General features: G+C 34.3%; 3 protein-coding genes across 3 annotated transcripts in view; 2 read left to right on the top strand and 1 right to left on the bottom strand.

The window, feature by feature from the left end:
* Positions 1-3,434: 3,434 nt before the first annotated feature.
* Positions 3,435-3,914, bottom strand: LOC142644243 (uncharacterized). The gene has a single exon (XM_075818895.1). The coding sequence runs from the start codon at positions 3,912-3,914 to the stop codon at positions 3,435-3,437; it is 480 nt and encodes a 159-aa protein (XP_075675010.1).
* A 4,092-nt stretch (positions 3,915-8,006) lies between these two features.
* LOC142642424 (zinc finger protein ZAT10-like) lies at positions 8,007-9,110 on the top strand. The gene has a single exon (XM_075816773.1). It carries the CDS (start codon positions 8,159-8,161, stop codon positions 8,936-8,938), a length of 780 nt encoding a protein of 259 aa, XP_075672888.1. The 5' UTR covers positions 8,007-8,158; the 3' UTR covers positions 8,939-9,110.
* Positions 9,111-12,419: 3,309 nt separating this feature from the next.
* The window catches only part of LOC142644242 (uncharacterized), a 52,347-nt gene continuing 49,302 nt past the window's right edge, over positions 12,420-15,464 (top strand). The window contains exon 1 of the mRNA XM_075818894.1: positions 12,420-12,433. Coding sequence (XP_075675009.1) covers positions 12,420-12,433 — 14 coding nt within the window. The remainder of the gene's footprint in view (positions 12,434-15,464) is intronic.

Raw genomic sequence — 15,464 nt, 5'->3', positions numbered from 1 at the left:
CATCACCTCACCCAGACTATTTCGGATAACCACTCCCACACCAAATAATCTTGTGTTAGCAAAGATCGCAGAGTTGAAGTTGAGTTTGTATGCTGAACCTGTGGGTGGTCTCCAAGCCTTAGTCAATTCCAAATTCGTCGAAACAGTTAGCTAAGCCTGTGTTCCTCTGAACTCGTTCAAGTAATCACTTGCACGTTTGTTCATAAGTGTTGGGTTCAGTAATTTACCTCCATGTAGTGCCGAATTACGTTGATTCCAGATTATCCAGCATTGAACCTAGAATAACTCTTGCTCTTCACTTGACATACTATGTATCAAGTCCACCACCAGCTACATGAAATTCGTTTGCCCAGTTCTACCTTTTTGCAACCGCCTTAAACTTCCAGCCCATATATCTTGCGCAACCCCGCATTGCCAGAGAACATGAATCACCGATTCAGTATTCATTTTACAAAACTCACAACAGTCATCATAAATCACTTTATGGCGAGCCAGATTCTCCCGAGTTGGTAACACATTTTAGCAAGCTCTCCTCCCGAAGACTTTTATTTTGTTTGGGAGGTGCAATTTCCACAAATTCTGCCAGACCGAACCCCCATATGCTTCCCTTGAGCACTCCCCCATATCACTCTCTTGTTTTGATATTCCTCTAGCAATATGGTACCCCTGTCTCACAGTATATTCTCCATTTTTCGTGTGAAGCCAAATGATCAGGTTAGAGGCACTTCTGTGGCTTAATGGCATGCTTAGAATTGCTTTGGCATCATCCTTATGAAACTTTGCCTCAATAAATTCCCGATTCCATATCTTGAACATCCAATCAATAAGGTCGGCTACCCGCCACTCCCGCTCCTCCTCCACTGGTGGGTGGAGAACCATGTTTGTTGGATGATTTAATATCCACCTATCCTTGGTGATGCGTATGGGTGCACCATCTCCCACCCGCAAACAACACCCTTGTTTTAAGATTGGTCATTAAACTCTTCCATACATAAGAGCTGTTTGGAACATCTGAAGCTTCTAGAAAACTGCATCGTGGGAAATATTGAGCTTTAAAGCGCCCATACAACAAAGATCCTTGGTCTTGGAGCAATCTCCACCCTTGTTTTGCTAGTATTGCTAGATTGAAATTTCTCAAATTTCTAAATTCCATCCCTCCTTCCTTTTTAGGTTTAGACAAAACACTCCAGCTCTTCCAATGAATTTTCTTCTCATTCCCTACCTGGCCCCACGAAAACCTAGCACACATTGCATTGAGTTCATTACATAGCTTGACCGGCAATTGGAACACTCCCATTGTATAGGTAGGGATTGATTGAGCAACCGCTTTAATCAACATTTCCTTGCATGCTCTAGAAAGTGATTTTCCTTTCCAACCTTGAATCTTCTTCCAAACTCTATCCTTCAAGAAGGAAAATGTTTGATATTTTGTCCGTCCAACCAAAGTAGGCAGGCCCAAATATGACTCAAACCGGTCAACCTCCCTTACCCCCAACTCATTTTTTATTTGTTCTCTTTGTACTTCTTTTGTGTTGCTGCTAAAGAAAACTGAGGATTTCTCAAAATTGATACACTGCCCGATTGAGGCTGCATATAACTGAAGTGTATCTGAAATACACTGCACTTCCTCCTGGTTGGCCTGGCAAAACAGTAATGAATCATTAGCAAATAATAGGTGGGATATAGTTGGTGCTCTTCTACAGCTAGATACTCCATGAAGCTGTCCTTCTTCTTCTTCTACTCTAGCTAATAATGTGTGAATCCCTCAACACATAAGAGGAACAAATAGGGTGAAAAGGGGTCTCCTTGACTGATGCGAATTTCAATCGACACGCTTTGAGACCCAACAAAAATATTGGAATATTTGCCCAAGAAAGCTAAAATTCAGATTTTTGATAGAAACTCTGACCCAACGTTTATAATCGAAACGCGAACCAAAGGTATAAGTATAACACCTTGACCCAATGATTATAATGAATTACGAACCGAATGTATAAAGTTTGAACGCCACAAGGAAGAATCTCTGATGAGTTCATAGTTCTTGAAGAACCAAAAGAAGAGCAAAGCCTCACCTTTTTTTATTTGTATTCAATAATATATAAAAACGTTTACAGACTTAAGGGCCTATTTAAGGGCTCCATAAAACTTGACAGGCAAGAAAATATATTTTAAAATAACTCCTAATTGATATTTTACCATATCATGAATCAAATTTGACCTAAAAAGTATTAAATACACCTAAAAATAAAGAAATAAATCACCTAAAACTAAAATAACGTTTTTACATAAAAATACCAAAAACAATAAATTACAATAATTAAACAGTAAATTGTGTCCTACATCAGACCCCTCCACTTGAAACAAACTCATCCTCGAGTTCGTCTTTGAAATCTGAAATCTTCTGCTCCAAATGAACAAATACTTCGAATGCTTTAATGACTTGATCCGGTTGTGAAACTTGAATCCTTCAAAAAGTGTAGCATAAAATTTCTTCTAGTCTACTTTAAATTTATTTGCAACATCAATCAACAAAGGGTTGATTATAAAATTAAAATTCATTACTCCAAGAAAATCAACAAATTGTATAGTCATCTTCAACAAATCAACTAAGGCTTGAGAATTGTGAGCTGTGGATTCATCCTCATATTTGACCTCAATTGAATCTTCCACAATGTTCTCAATAATTACCATCTCTTTTTTTTTTCCTCACGTTTTTTTTTCTTTTTTTGGTGTTGGGTGCACGATTTTAACCTAGTGCACGTCAAAAAAATAAGAACGAAGAAGATAGGATGATAGTAGGAAACAAAAGTTAAAGGGATAGAAAACTGATTTTAGAACTTGTGCTCTGATACTAAATTGCGAACCTCAATCGACACGCTTTGAGACCCAACAAACAATATTGGAATATTTGTCCAAGAAAGCTAAAATTCAGATTTTTTATAGAAACCCTGACCCAACGTTTATAATCGAAACGCGAACCAAAGGTATAAGTAATAACACCTTGACCCAATGATTATAATCAATCACGAACCGAAGGTATAAAGTTTGAACGCTACAAGGAAGAATCCTTGATAAGTTCACAGTTTTTGAAGAACCAAATGAAGAGCAAAGCCTCACATTTTCTGATTTTTATGCAATAATATATGAAAAACATTTACAGACTTAAGGGCCTATTTAAGGGCTCCATAAAGCTTGACAGACAAGAAAATATATATTTTAAAATAACTCCTAATTGATATTTTACCATAACAGGAATCAAATTTGACCTAAAAAAAATTAAATGCACCTAAAAACAAGGAAATAAATCACCTAAAACTAAAATAACGTTTTTACATAAAAATACCAAAAATAATAAATTACAATAATTAAACAGTAAATTGTGTCCTACATCATTGATGCAGTCCCCTTGTTGGGTGAAAAGGGGTTTCCATGTTTCAACCATGATATCTGAGATCATTAGGCCCAATATATTTCCTGTTTGAATAATAAATCATCAAGCTTCTTGCTTCCAAGAGGGCAGATCCATTCTCCACTGTTGCCTCCTCCCTACTAAGATCATCCACCTGCTTTTGGAGCTTTTTAATTTCTTCAGTCTCTGGTTGTGACTTTAATGACCCCCAAGCTGCCAAATCCACCCCACACCTAGTAATCCTCTCCTTTGTTTTGTTTAGACCCGAATGAGCACTTCCTGCATTGTTCCAAGATTCAAGCACCATTTTTTCACAATCATCCCAAAGCAACCACGCCTCTTCAAATCGGAAAGCATGTGACTCTCTACTTTGCTTCCTCCACCCCACTCTTGTTTGTAACACCAAAGGATGGTGATCAAAAGCATGAGAGTAGAGGTGTGTTACTGTACTTGCATGGAATTTTCCTCTCCAACTCATATTAGCTACAGCCCGGTCCAACCTCATTCTTGTATTTGCTGCTCCTAGTATTTTATTATTCCATGTATAGGATAGCCAACAAAACCCAAATCCGCTAAGTTGAGAGTACTATTTTTTTTTTTTTTTTTTTTTTGAGGAATATTGAGAGTACTACATTAACATTTGAAGATGTACTATCCTTTAACTTATATCTTGATTCTTGCATGCATAAACACTAATGACAAGCCACGAACCAAAACAATTTTTATAGTACAAAAAAGCATGCCAATAATATATAGCTATGTAAGCCAATGACAAACCAATAAATGGTTTGAAATCATTTTAAATACCGGATTATGTTTTTTTTTTTTTTTAAAGAAAAATTTAGGTCGGAAGTTTTAATTACCATGATAACCAAAAAAAAAAGCTATAGGAAATTTGATTTTCGTAGTTACACCACAAAAAAGCTAAATGCATGACTTTGATACATCCAATTCAATGTATTTGAAAGCGAGAAAGGACGTGTTGGTAACTTTGGTGTGAGCATGGTTGTCAAAATCCCGATCAGGATCCTACGATCCTACGATATTACGATCTCATTTGCCCAAAACGATTCGGATCTATTAAGGACCTTTCGATTGTTTAGGATTGGTAGGATCATACGATTCTGACAAACCCAAATGACCTTGGTTTTTTGTAATCTTTTTTAACTTGACAAAAGTCTCAGTTAGACTTAAATTAAAAAATAAAATCTTAATAGACTAAGTTTTTCCACTCTAATGTAGAGAGGTGTCAGTTGGACTCAAATAAAAAAAATATCCCAATAGAGTGTCACATTTTGAGATTTTTGACCTTTTTAAATGATAATTACAAAAGAATGTAGTGATGTATGGTAATTATATCAATGAATGTATAATTTATGTGATTATTTAATATACCAATATGTATTTTTTATTTTTTTTTTCTTCAAATAATGTAGGATTTTATGATCTATGATCCGATCCTATGATTTACGATCTCACCAACCTCCCACAATCTTACGTAAGATCCCGATTTTGACAACCTTAAGTCTGAGCAAAGAGAAGCTCTATAATATTTTCTAGAAAACAAGGATAATCATCGGACTAGCAATAATAACACATGGCTAATAATTATAATGGATGTTTCTCACAAAGTTTAGGCCATGTTTGATACATATGTTATAACACATATTTTCAATTTTTAAATAACATTACAAGTATTTTCACATATTTTTTTATCCACATGTATTTTCAAAAAAACTGTCTTTCCGTAGAGCCAACCAACAAAGAACTTCCAAAACTGGATCCCAATTTCTAGGCAACAGAGGGGAGTTTTTTTTTTTTTTTCTTCTCAAGTGTCTAAAAGGGCACGTGAATAAGTGTAAACCATATCACTGTTTAGATTAGACTAATCATGGTGCTGGAATTGATCATTTGTCCTATACAAATAAACAGTGATCCATAGAAGAAAAAATGAAAAATAAAAGGTATAGGAAAAAGAGAAATTATGGGAGATGGCTTGTGTGTGTGTGGAGAAATAATAATGTTTTTTTTTTTTCAATATTAAATACTGTTTTTTTTTTTAGTACTGAATATTGTTAAAGGCTCTAGTCACATCTGCGCTATACCTCAAAATGAGGAGTCACAATTTATGCTCCTTGTAGTTGTTAATAAAGTTCAGATCTACCCAGTAAATACCCGATGTAGGACTCATCACACACCCATACATATCAAACAATCAATCAAATTGGGGCATCACAATCTCCCCCACTTAAATCCCTAACGTCCTCGTTAGGGCTCACTTTGTGGAGTAGTGTCTTCGAACCCACATAGAGTTACCGGGCCAGTTCTGATACCGTATGTAACAACCCAAGGAAAATCGCTAGCCATATCTGCACTATACTTCAAAAGGACTAGTTACAATTGAGACTCATTGTAGTTGTTAATAAAGCCTAGATTTACCCAGTAAATACTTGATATGTGACTCATCACACATCTACACACATCAAATTGGGGCATCACACTTAATATAGCTTGACTTATTTGTTATGTTTAATTAATGGGAATATTTCTCTAAGTTTGCCCTTCGCTCTAGCTATAATACGATTTGGTAGCTTCAGTGTTGGGGAGTTACTTAAACTTAAACTTTTCATACTTTTTTTTGGGTATTTTTTTTCTTAATATGTTTTGAGCAAGTTGTGAATATTTTAAACAAATAAAAAAAATGGTGCAAGGTAGAGGGAAGAAGCTCCTAGCATAATGTTTCCATACTTTATGCCATGAATATCTCAATGTCTTTTTATAATTAATGCATAAAAAAAATGCATAATTTAATACATGATTTTTATGTTCCTCTAATAATAAAGAGAACAAAAAAAAAAAAAAAAGTCTCATGGAGTCATGGGCATATTTTATTTACTCTTTTTTCTTAGAAACTCTTTCACTCGTCAGTTCGCTCAACCTAGTCAACCATAGTTTTAGTGAACAATTAATATTTAATAAGATCACAATCTTAAATAGATAAGGTAGCTAGAGGCATGTAATCGCAAGTAAATCCTCCACATCATGGGATTTTTCTTTTTCTAAAGAAGTGGGTTGAAATCATGCAGTTAAATTCTTAGAAAAATACCATGTTCACAACAAATCTCAAGTTACAACTACTAACAACTTATCACCCATTATTTATTGTGAAAATATTATAGACGTAATACTTTTTTAAATTTCTAAAGTAAGTATATTTATCAACAGAATAAGATCCATCAGATACTAAGATCTCAACCCATCAAAAGCCTACATAATAAAAGTTTGGTGGTTGTGCACCAAATCAAGGCGGGCATTTTTTTTTTTATTATTATTATTATAAATAAAGGTAGGCTTTTTTTTTTTATATAGATTATTTTAGTAAATAATAAGATCAATTCATGAATCCATATTTCATTTTAGTAACAAATATTATTACGAGTAATGACATTTGTTTTAATAAACCAAGGATGTTTCTCGCTATTTTCATTATTATTATTACTAGGCTTTAGCTACTAGCAATTCAAATTTTATAGGAGCTCATTTGGTTAGACTTTCTGCTTTTCACTCTTGAAAACGTAACTTTTTACATTTTTTATTTTTTCAAAATAAAGTAATACATAGAAAATTATAACTACATCCATTGACTCCATTGATAAATTTCTTAATAATTTTTGTTGGAATTTATAATAGTAAATTTTCACAATCTTTTTCATATTAGTATATTAACTTATTTTTTTATTCACAACTTTTAAAAATCTATTCTTAAAATATAATTGTACTTTTATCAACTTTAAACAAATAAACAAATAAGCTTTCAATTAACAAAAAAAAAAAAAAAAAAAACACAAAGGCTTTCTAAGATGCAAAAAAGATATCTCTTTGAAAATAAAATAACACACTTGAAATTTTCAGGAATTTATATTATATTATATATATTAAAACCCCTGTAAACGTCACACTATACTATACATATATTTAATCCTTATTTGGAAAAGTCACAATTACTAAAATTTATGAATAATACAAACACAAATACAAAATGATAGTATTTAATTATTTTGGCTGAGACTCGAAACCTGAATATTTAAGGTAAAATAAAAAATAAAAATCTTGAAATTATCTTAATCTAATATCTTAACTCCACGTAATGTATTGTCCCCCATCTCATATTCATCAATCTAGACAGAAGAAGCGTCTAAAGTTTAACTATCACAACAGTGAGCAGAAGAAGCGTCTAAAGTCTAAACTAGTTGTTGTTTTTATTTATTTATTTATTTTTATTTATCTTGAGAATCAATCCAAGGCAATAGAAAATAGAAATAGAATAGAAGCGTGTTAAAAAGAAGCGTGGTTTACACGCACTTAAAGACCCAAAGTCGGTCTAATATAACTATACCTATTTATTATTAATTAAAAGAGTGTGTGTGTGGGGGTTAACTAGCGCAGGCGTACCATAGTTTTGACTTGGAAGAAGTCTTCTCTTCTCTCCCCAAGCTCACTCTCCTCTCACCTCTCTTTTGTTGACCCACCAACTCACCCAACCCAACCCAACCCCTAATTTTCACATTCACTCTCCCCTGTATATATATGCACGCACGAACACACAAACACCACAAAGCAAATTCACACAACACTACTCACTCTTTCTTTCTACTTTCTAGTTTCTACGCACAAGAAAGAAAAGAAAAACACTTTCTAATTTGTTTCTAAGAAATTACCCATCTCTATCTCCTTTTTTAGTCTCGAACTATGGCCTTGGAAGCTCTGAATTCTCCAACTACACCCACTCCTTTCAGCTTTGAAGACATGGAACATCAACAATACCCAGAGCCATGGGCCAAAAAGAAGCGCTCAAAGCGACCCCGTTTTGAAAACCCAACTACAGAAGAAGAGTACCTCGCTCTTTGCCTCATCATGCTAGCTCGTGGCGGCGGAGACGCTGCCACCACATCCACAACCGCCACCACGTCTACCAGTGAGCCGCCGACTCCGAAGCTTTCATACAAGTGCAGTGTATGCAACAAAGCGTTCCCTTCTTACCAAGCTCTCGGTGGACACAAAGCCAGCCACCGTAAATCCGCCGCCGAATCCGCCACCGCCACTGCCGCCGCCGCCAACGAAAACAACAGCCACCACACGTCGACTTCTTCCACTTCTGGTCGGACCCACGAGTGTTCTATCTGCCACAAGACTTTCCCCACTGGTCAAGCCTTAGGCGGCCACAAACGCTGCCACTATGAAGGCGGTAACTCAGCAAATACCAACATTAACACCAACACCAACAGTAACAACACCGTCGCCGCCGCAAGCAGCAGTGTCACTTTCTCTGAAGGCGGTGGATCCACCCAAAGCCACCGTGACTTTGACTTGAACCTGCCAGCCTTGCCTGACTTCTGGACCGACAAGAAAATCAGTACTAATATTCATCAGCTTTTGGTGGAACAAGAAGTTGAATCTCCTTTGCCAACAAAGAAGCCACGTTTGTTCTTGATGAGTCAAGAAGACATGATTGTTTCTTCACAAGATTGATTTCTTAGATTGGATTTTTCTGTTTTTTAGGTCTTTGATTGTTTTAGGGATTTTTTATTTATTAATGAATTGTTTCTGTACAGTGAATTTGTTCATTGATTGTGAAACGAATCACTGTTAATATCTCAGTTATGTTCATCATTTATTTATTAATTCAATATTGATTCATTTATTTATTCCATATAATAATTATTGTACAGCATATCTTTTTGGGAGAATGAAATTTCCTCTTCTATTTTATTTTATTTTATGTTTTAAATGATTTAATTATATACGCAATTACGACCTCTTTCACCTAAGGGAATTAATAAATTAGTAGATTAATTTCTATAAATAGCAAAATATAATTTTCTTCTACTTTTATAAAGAACGTGTTAACGTGGCAGGCAGAGCTGACCGACCGAGTGATTGACTTTAGCTGGACTAAGTCGAGGTCTCTTTTTCTTTTTTTCTAAAAAAATTTTTAATTTTTAATTTTTGAGTGTGTAATATTATATTATTAGGGGGTTTGATTTTTCATTGCTGAAATTTCAATAGGAGGAGGTGTTGCCGCGTGAATAGCGCAGGTACAGCAGGCAGACTCATATGGTGATAGTTAGTGCATGTTTTTTAATTAATGAGTCTCTATATTTGTTAATTTATTTATTTTTAAAGTGTTTGAGAAATTAACAAGAACCAGGCCATGTTAGGGTGATAGCTAGGTCTCAAAATAACAACTACCCATCCCATGTGAGTCACGCCTTTATAAGTGCACATCAGCACATGTTGACATGATTAATATCAACATTGCAACATCTTTTTCGTGGCTTATAGGACAACTTGTAATGTCTTAGTTATTAACACCATTATCTGATACCAGCTCACTCTCTAAAGGGTTCCACAACCCAAAAAAAAAAAAAAAAAAAACTCACTCAATAAAGGGGTGTTTTGTCACACTTAATTTTGACAATACAGAAAAATTAATATTTCAACTTAATTAATAAGCAACTATCTATTAAGACATTTGGAAATACATTATTAACTACCAACTAGATCCATGCAGCTGTGAGAGCTCTTGAACTAACCTATTTGGAAATTGAGATTTCGAAAGCTATACTTGAAGGTGACTATAAGATAATAATCATTTAACTCTTTGAATGATGAGGAGTTATATTTAGCCTCTTTTGGTCATTTGATTTCAGATGCCAAGTTTTATGTAGAATTCTTTCAGAATATTAGTTTTATTCATGTTTTCTGACTAAATATGTTAATCATATCATGAGTTTTATGGTGTGAATGAAAGATGTTCCTCTACATCTTAATACTTATTTGATATTATGGATGACTGGTTACGGAGGGACCGTTTCGTTTTTGTAGGTTGGTTTAATTCAAGCCAATTTGACTTTTCTTTAATGATATTTACAGCTTTCTTCTATTAAAAAAAAAAACTAGCTAGATCCCTCACCAAAAAAGAGAAAACAATATTAATTTTTCACCCTGATTGAGTGCTTCTCCAAAATTGTTAATTTTCAAGAGAGATTTTTAAGGCAATAAATTATAGGAAAGATGTTTGTTTACCATTTTGGGGCTAATTATTGAGTACTCTTGGAGTACCATAAATGCATACTTCTCTCTTTCACATAATTGTAGGTCTTACTAATTAAATTCATGGTAAGACCCATAATTCAAATGACAGAGGTGAGTATGCATTTATGATACTTCTAGAGTATTTAATAATTTTTCACATTTTTCAGATCAAAATCCTCTTCTTCTTTTTTTCTTTTTTTTTTCTTTTTTTTTTTCCACGTAAAAAAGAACCGTATGTGTCAAAAATTGTTTACTTCCCCAAAATATATTCACCAAAGACACTGTTAAATAGTCTCAAAAGTCATAAGTCTAGACTCTGGACTTGAAGAGTTCTTCCTTGATGACTACTTGAATTATTCAAAACATTCAAGGTACGTTACTAAAAATATTGGACCACTTATCCACGTAAATGCCCAAACAACCCCTCACAATCGTGTATCTAATTAAGCAAGGCTTTAAACATCGAGTAACTTGAAGTACTAGTGTGAAATGTGAATGCGATGTGTGATGTGTTATTAAAGATCATTCCTCCAAACGTGGCCTTGGCAACTCTTTTTATTTATTTATTTTATTTTTGGATGAATATTGACAACTAATCATTATTCTTGCCTTTACTTGCCAAAGAGGGTAGGGATGGAAAGTTTTTCCTTTGCTTGAACCCTGATTCTTACCCTCCATACTCCACAAGTAGAGTGGCCATCGCACCAAAGGTGTTTGGTGATCAAATTAAAAAAAAAAAAAAGGGTGCAACATGAGAATTTCTCAAGAGGTCACCAATCCTAATACTACTCTCGCCCAAACACACTTAACTGCAGAGTTTTGATGGGATTTGATGCATTTTGTTGCTATGCACCATTTTTTAATTACTTTTAGTTAACAAGTCTTACTTTTAATTACATGTGTACCATTTTTTTTAGTGAGAGTTTTAATCTATGGTAGTCGTTCTTGATAATAGTTCTTTATTATTAAACCAAGACACTAATTGATTTTTAGTATAAATAAAAATTAAATCTTAAATATTTTATTTGACAACAAAATTTTTACTAATTGAGCTAACTGAAACACACTGAGCATATTAAATTGGTTGTACAACAAGCTAATAAGTGAATCTATCATAGTAAAATGGCACTGCAATATTGCTAGACATTCACGATTCAAATTTCCAGACGTGAGAATGAGAGCATTAAGAGGAATCAAACAACAATGCTGCATTGCTGGACATTACTGCACAATCAAGAATATGGGTTTCACAAGTGACACGTATAGTATTATTTTTTTTAAGGGAAGGATATTCCTAAGAATGACAAAGCTGGATTGGATAGGATTTGTTTTCTTGGACCGTTTTTAACAGTTGGAGAGATGCTGTAAAGCAACAAAGAAGAGAAATACAAGCCGCCGTATATTTCAGTCTTCTTTGCGTGTGGGGAGGTAAACTTGGATTGTGTTTTAATGTATCTAGATTTTTTGTTAATTGTTTCACACTTGAGCTAAAATAATGAAATATTTTAGGCATTCATATTCTTAAATATGAAGAAATATCGATCACGTTCACTATATATATATATATATATATATATATATATATATATATATATATTCTCAAATGGTTACTCAAAATGTGAGAGGAAAATGTATAAATTAAGCCCCAAGAAAACCCAAAAAACCTTCTAGTTTGACATTAGAATAAATTTCTAGAAACATATATGGGGAATCCATTGATTTTGAGTGTGTGGATAATGTGGGTCTAATTGATTTTGAAGGGTTTATTATTACAATTTGATCAAATGTGTGTGGGACACGGGAGAGAAAATTTGACAAAGATGTTTATTTTATTTTATTTTATTTTGGGGGGGGGGGGGGGGGGGGGGTAAAAATTGACAAAGATTTGGAAGTGAACGAAAAAAAAATCAAGAAAATGTATGAGAAAAGGTACAGCTGCCCATTTGTTGAAAAAAGAGATACTTTGGCATGAAAAACGTGGAGGAGAAAAAATACTTGATACGTTGATGATGTGTGTACACACATCATTAACGATTCACATATAATTTTCTTGCTGTTTCTTTCCCACATATCTGTCTCTTCTATGACTTAATTTAGCTTCCCCAAATAGTACTAAATTTCGTTTTCTATTTATTTGTTTATACATATATTTCGTTTTCCATGTCACTATAACTTTACTATTTCTTTTGAGCCGTGTCTAATTCCATGTCACTATTTTAGATGCCCTTCTTTGTATTACTTTATTTGAAAAGTGCATTTAAAACAAAAGATGTACATGCTTACTGGTGTTTTAGATTTAGTATCTTTGACCGGGCTAAGTGCATAGTTATGCCTTATCCAGAATTCGGATCTCATGTTCTCACAAACTTGAGCCTAGTGAGTATAATGTTATTATGATCATTCTCTGATAATAGACGTCAACTCAAGTCATTCCTTTTACTCATTTCTCATTGAAGAAAAAAAAAAAAAAAAAAAAAAAAAAAAAAAGATGTTTTTACTATTTTGGATTTTGCAAATTCATTCATTTGCACAAAACACAGGGCCCTCTGCTTTCTTGGTTCTCTCTTTTCACCAACTATGCCTAGTGATACCCGATTGCAAATTTTTCAACCCAATAGTTTGAGACTCTAATGTAAATCTACTAGCATATCCATTAAAAATGCTTGCAAGAGATAAAAGGATACATGCACATTATCTTGAAGGTTGACTCTTTTATACTAAACTTAAATTATTACCAAGAGATCATGGGTTTCTGTGCTTGTTCTTAATGGGTGGAGATTAGACATGTGGAAACTTTTCAGCAACCAGGGGCGACGTACCTACGTTGTACAAAGGACAAACTTTATATTACGTGGGATGTATTAGGTCACTCATATAAGCGAATCTACAGAGTACAATATAAATGTTCCTTAGAAAAGTATTACAATAGAAATAGAAAACTTTATAATAAGTGGGATGTATTAGATCACTCATTTAAGTGAATGTACAAAGCCAGATTCGTCAATAGATGAGTTCGTCTAGACCGTATATGACCAAGAGAATCTATATCCCTATATAAGATAAAAAAGAGTGGTCCCTCGAAAGGCGTGGTGCCAGCTAATGAGTCTCCAATGATAAAGTCAGGCACATAAGAGAGACAATAATAAAAGTTAAGTGTATTAAGATATTTGTGTGTGTACCTTGTTTTAGGTTCTAAGGCGATTTATATAGCGCCTTGCCTTTCTAGCCGTTGGAGGCGTTCAATAGGTGATGAGAATCAACAAGCATTCAAGGATCCATTGCATGTTCCAGTTGGGCCTATTACAAGAGCAAGATCCAAGAAGATCCAAGAAGCACTTAATGGGCTGATTCAAGAGATTTGGGCTGATTCTAACGCCGGATGTTCCAAGCTTGGCCCAAAGGAAGATAAAAGTGTAGTAAATTTAATTCAAGCTATTCAGGGCTGATCTGACTTAATTGGGAGTGATTTATGGCATGAATTAATGGCTGATTGACTTTCTAGCTCTGTATCAGTTAAGGCAGATTTTTTCCTATTTTGGATCTGCTAATTTCAGACCAAATCAGCTTTTATTTAGGGTTTTATTATTTAGTACGTTTTTTAGGTATTTTCCTTGTTTTTAGGTGCATTTAATGCTTTTTAGGTCAAACTTGATTCCTGATATGGTAAGGTATCAATTAGGAGTTATTTCAGAATATATTTTCTTGTCTGTCAAGTTTTGTAGAGTCCTTAAATAGGCTCTGAAGTCTGTAAACGGTTTTCAGATTATTATTGAATAAAATTCAGAAAAGGTGAGGCTTTGCTCTCTTTTGGTTCTTAAAGAACTGTGAACTTATCAAGGATTCTTCCTTGTGGCGTTCAAACTTTATACCTTTGGTTCGTGATTCTTTATAATCATTGGGTCAAGGTCAACTTATACCTTTGGTTCGCGTTTCTCTTATAAACGTTGGGTCAGGGTTTCTATCATAAATATGATTTTTAGCTTTCCTGGGTTAAATATTCCAATATTTTTGTTGGGTCTCAAAGCGTGTCGATTGAGGTTCGCATCATTTGGTATCAGAGCACAGGTTCTAAAATCAGTTTTCTATCCCTTTATCTTTTGTTTCCTGTTATCATCCTATCCTGTTTCTGTTGTGTTCTTCATTCATCGTTCTTATTTTTTTGTTTTCATTGAAGTGCACTAGGTTAAAATCGTGCACCCAGTTCCCAAAAAAAAAAAAAAAAAAAAAAAGTGAAAAAAAAGACATCTGAAAGGAAATAGCAAAAAAAAAAAAAAATTTGTTGTAGTTTCAGTTCTCTCAGACCAAAATATTGTTTTCTTTTGTCTTCTTATTTTTATTTGGTATTTCTTCCTTTGATTTAGTGTTTCTTTCATATTTTCTTGCCATTGGTATTTGTTTTAACACTACAAGTTGAATTTCTTGATCAAGTTTGTTAGTTCATTGCAGAACTGACAAGGCGAAGCAACGAGTGGAAAAAGGCAAGAGAGTGTGAGACTAATATCAGGAAAAAGCCAATTTAAGAGTGAAACACGAGTGGGAGTGACATAATTTGAGTGCAAACACGTGAGGGAGTGTTGTGAGGAATTATTTCTAACAATTCTCTGTTATTTCAAAAGTATGTCTTTCAGGTGTGAAACATCAAATTGGGAAGGAGGGGAGGAGTCGTCCATCATTTTACAGGCTATGCAACAACAATTTGAACGCATGAACGTGGTGTTTAATGAGATTCGGGATCGGATGGATAGGCAAGACACTGTTATTCCTACTTTGCGTGAGGAGCGTCCCCAAAGAGGCCCTAATGCTAGAAGGCAAGAAAGGCGTTCTCACATGAATGATTCTGATGACTACCACGAGGATGAGTTTGAAGATGAAGAAGATCAAGCTTCACTGAACAATGAAGGCAGGTTTGTGCCAAGGAGAGAAAGGCGTGGTGGAGGTTTCCGAAGAGATCCAAGATGGC

This window comes from Castanea sativa, chromosome 7, assembly GCF_040712315.1.
Source record: "Castanea sativa cultivar Marrone di Chiusa Pesio chromosome 7, ASM4071231v1".
In the NCBI taxonomy this organism is placed as follows: domain Eukaryota; kingdom Viridiplantae; phylum Streptophyta; class Magnoliopsida; order Fagales; family Fagaceae; genus Castanea; species Castanea sativa.
The sequence above is the reverse complement of the archived record's forward strand: the minus strand, read 5'-3'. Positions and strand labels throughout refer to the sequence as shown.

What these genes read in the sequence shown, in the direction of transcription:
- LOC142644243 (XM_075818895.1), bottom strand. Translation starts at nt 3,914, where the DNA reads ATGAGGTTGGACCGGGCTGTAGCTAATATGAGTTGGAGAGGAAAATTC.
- LOC142642424 (XM_075816773.1), top strand. Translation starts at nt 8,159, where the DNA reads ATGGCCTTGGAAGCTCTGAATTCTCCAACTACACCCACTCCTTTCAGC.